At 54.2% G+C, this 3,429-nt stretch overlaps 1 protein-coding gene across 2 annotated transcripts; it reads left to right on the top strand.

The window, feature by feature from the left end:
* The first annotated feature begins 735 nt into the window (after window positions 1-735).
* On the top strand, window positions 736-3,071 carry LOC118727795 (cytochrome c). 2 transcript variants are annotated; one of them, XM_036453739.2, is made up of 3 exons: window positions 736-890; window positions 2,123-2,299; window positions 2,397-3,071. In XM_036453739.2, the coding sequence occupies exons 2-3, from the start codon at window positions 2,131-2,133 to the stop codon at window positions 2,543-2,545; spliced, it is 318 nt and encodes a 105-aa protein (XP_036309632.1). In that variant the 5' UTR covers window positions 736-890; window positions 2,123-2,130; the 3' UTR covers window positions 2,546-3,071. The 2 variants fall into 2 exon arrangements, with proteins under 2 accessions (XP_036309632.1, XP_036309633.1); XM_036453740.2 differs by having other exon boundaries at window positions 809-907.
* Window positions 3,072-3,429: the final 358 nt, after the last annotated feature.

Raw genomic sequence — 3,429 nt, 5'->3', positions numbered from 1 at the left:
ATTAAATTAAATTAAAAAGCCGGCAGGGGAGTGGCCAGAGCCCCGCCCGCAGTGCCCCTCCCCGGCCCGGGGCGGCCATCCGGGGGAGGTTGGGAAGGTGACCTAAAGGGTTGGAGGAGGAAAGGTCAGGTGCACGTGTCCAACTGTTCCAACGCCTGAGTGCAGGCTCGCGCTCGCTCGCTCGCTCGCTCGCTCTCTCTCTCTCTCTCTCTCTCTCTCTCCCTCCCTCCCTCCCTCCCTCCCTCGCTCGCTCTCTCTCTCTCTCTCTCTCTCTCTCTCTCTCTCTCTCTCTCTCTCTCTCTCTCTCTCTCTCGGCGCAGCTGGCACCAGAAGTGAAAGTGTGACCAAGCACGGGCAAAGGTCGCCAGCTGACGGGAAGTCGCCAGGAAGGCAAAACGCCGCCGTCCTCCCCGGCAACACGTCCGCGAGCCCAGGAGCCGTTACCTTAGCGGGATAACGCCCGCGATCCACCTCGGGGCGCCACCCTCCCCGGCGGCACGCGCACGCACGCCGAGGCCGGCCGGCGGTGACGTCAGCCCCGCCCGGAACCTCCTCCGTGACGTCACCCGGCGGACTGTGGTAACTGCCCGGCGCAGAGGCTTCCACAGGAAGGGCACCCGTGCGGCGCACCCTACCCTGCTAGCGGGCGTGAGCGTGCGCGCGCTGGCCGCTGACGCAGGCCCCGCCCCCCGGCGACTAGAGCCAATGAGAGGCGGCGACGTCATTGCGTATCAGGAGGCCAGGCCGCACGTCGGGCCGCAGAAGGGCGGGGCGAGTTCGGTTGCACCAACGCCGGTACTTTAGGCGTGGACCGGCGTGCCCTTGGACTTACAGAGCGGGACGTCCGGCCGGCGAGCGGGGAGCCTCCGTGTGGCGCGGACTAACGAGCGGTGAGCGCGGGCGCGGGGTACGCGCAGCGGTGGCAGCGGGAGGAGGCCGGCCCCGGGGCGCACCGCAGCGCGGGGGGCGCGGGCGGTTGGAGGCCGGCGCCTGGGAGCTCCGGGGGGCGCCCGCGCGGACAGGCCGGCGCCCAGGGAGGACCCGGTGGGCTTCGGCCGGGACGGGGGCGGGGAAACCCGGTCAGGGCCAGGGCTGAGACCCCGGCGGCTGCCTGGGGAGCAGAGAGAGAGCCCAGGGGAGGCGGCCCTCCCGCCGGCGGGGCGGAGGGGCTGCGGGGACGGTAAGGCTTCCCGGGGGGGACTGGGGGGAGCGGGAGGCGGCGCGCTGCGCTCCACGTTCCTCCTCGGAGGGAGTCGGAGCCGCTGCTGCTCGGAGAACGGGCCACTTTCCTCTGATCCCCGCCGGCCTCCTCACCCCGAAACCTGCTGGCCGCGGCGGCATCGCAGGAAGTCGTCGTCACCGTCTCCTTGAAGCCGGCCCGGCCCGGAAGGGTGACCTCGTGGCGCCCCGGGAGCCCGGCGCCGCGGGGCGGGGGCTTCTGGGAACCGCGGGCCCGCGCTGACCTTTCGCCCACAGCCGGGCAGTTCGGGGTGACCCTGCGGGCCGGGCCCGCGGCCTCGCCGCTGCGGGGACTGGTCCCATCCTTAGTGAGGGGGTGGGCTTTAAGTCGTCCTCTGAGTACAGGGGCGTTTTTAGTTGGGATTTCTGCGCTTTTTGGCTTACCATACTCACCTTCAAGCTTCACTTGTGACCTTGACCTCGTCTTTGGAAACAGTTTCGAATCAGGTTCCCGTTTTTTGCTTACTCGGGCGTTGACTTTCCCTCACTTAAACAGAGGAGGGTTTCGTTTTATTTTTTTGGTTTTGGGGGTTTGTTTTTACTTTTTGTTTCTAATTAAGGTATCATATGTGTACATATCTTACCACTGGCCCCCCCCCCCCATCCCACCCCCCTACAGGCCCTCATCCCCCAGTGTTTTGTTACCATTGGTTATGCTTATATGCATGCATACAAGTCTTTCGGTTGATCTCTCATCTCCCCCACCCAGAGGTGTGCTTTTAAGGAGGTTCTCCCAAATAGTGTTTTGGTACGAAAGCGTCCATTGCAAATGTACCAAGTGAAGGTTTTATGTTGTAGATTTGCATTGAAGTGATCATTGATTGATTGGTTTCCACTATATTTTTACTTGGAGGAAAGACTTAATTGAGTCTTTTGTTTTTAGATTTAAAAATGGGTGATGTTGAGAAGGGCAAGAAGATTTTTGTTCAGAAGTGCGCCCAGTGCCATACTGTGGAAAAGGGAGGCAAGCACAAGACCGGGCCAAACCTCCATGGTCTCTTTGGGCGAAAGACAGGTCAGGCCCCTGGATTTTCTTACACGGATGCCAACAAGAACAAAGGTAAGAGGGAGAGAGTTCAATAACTCATGGGTGGGACCTATGGAAAGCCCTTTGAAAGGAGTGTAAAATACTTAACAGCACGTCTCTTCTTACTTAGGTATCACCTGGGGCGAGGCTACTCTGATGGAGTATTTGGAGAATCCCAAGAAGTACATCCCTGGGACCAAAATGATCTTCGCCGGCATTAAGAAGAGTGCAGAGCGGGCAGACTTGATAGCTTATCTCAAAAAAGCTACTAATGAGTAATAGTTGGCCACTGCCTTATTTATTACAAATGTCTCATGACTTTTTTTATGTGTACCATATTTAAATTGATCTCATACACCAGAATTCAGATCATGAATGGCTAATAGAGCATTTCTTTTGGGCAGTCCTGATTTAAATAAGATTGGCTTGTGGTTAAATGAATATGGTTGGACTTGATTCCTAGTGTTCAACTTTTCACAGAGGTGGTGAGAGTGCCATCTCAAAATCTGTAGGAAACTGGCTTATATTTAGGTTTATATGATTGGTTGTATTAATATGTTTTAATTCTGAGGAAATCCCTTCACTGTCTCTTAGACCTGCAAGACTTGCTTGTGTTTCAAGTTGTGTTTATTATCCTGTTAAAAGGAAGGGCTGCAGATGAGCTGGCAGTGACCATTTTATCTTTTTTGGTCCCAACTATGCCAATTTAATAAAATTCCCTGTATCTAAACTGTTGCCTTTTGCTGAATGAAAGGCATTTTAGTGTGGTTTCTGTATGATATCAAATAAAGAGTATTTAACACTTCTACATTTTATAGATGATCTTTAAGGTCAGGTGCTTTGAAAATTCAGCGTGACAAGATATAATAGCAAACTCTGTGAATTCTTTAAGTCATACTAACAGTAAGTTATAATTCAGGATGGTCTTGAATAGCTATTGACTATATGAGTGTGGTTGGTAATGGTGCTGTTGACAGTTCGCTAGGATTAAAGTAGAGAATAGATCAACACAAAATTGTAAATTATGTCATCATAAGGCTTAAGATAATTAAAAACAAAGTCACAGATCATGATTTTGCTAATGTGCTTGATTTAATGCCTGATGCTCAAATTTTAATGGTTGAAAAGTACAATAGACCTAAATGATGCAGCAGTGTTACTAA

This window comes from Pipistrellus kuhlii, unplaced genomic scaffold (genome assembly GCF_014108245.1).
Source record: "Pipistrellus kuhlii isolate mPipKuh1 unplaced genomic scaffold, mPipKuh1.p scaffold_m20_p_26, whole genome shotgun sequence".
Classification (NCBI taxonomy): domain Eukaryota; kingdom Metazoa; phylum Chordata; class Mammalia; order Chiroptera; family Vespertilionidae; genus Pipistrellus; species Pipistrellus kuhlii.
This window is presented reverse-complemented; position numbering and strand designations above follow the sequence as displayed.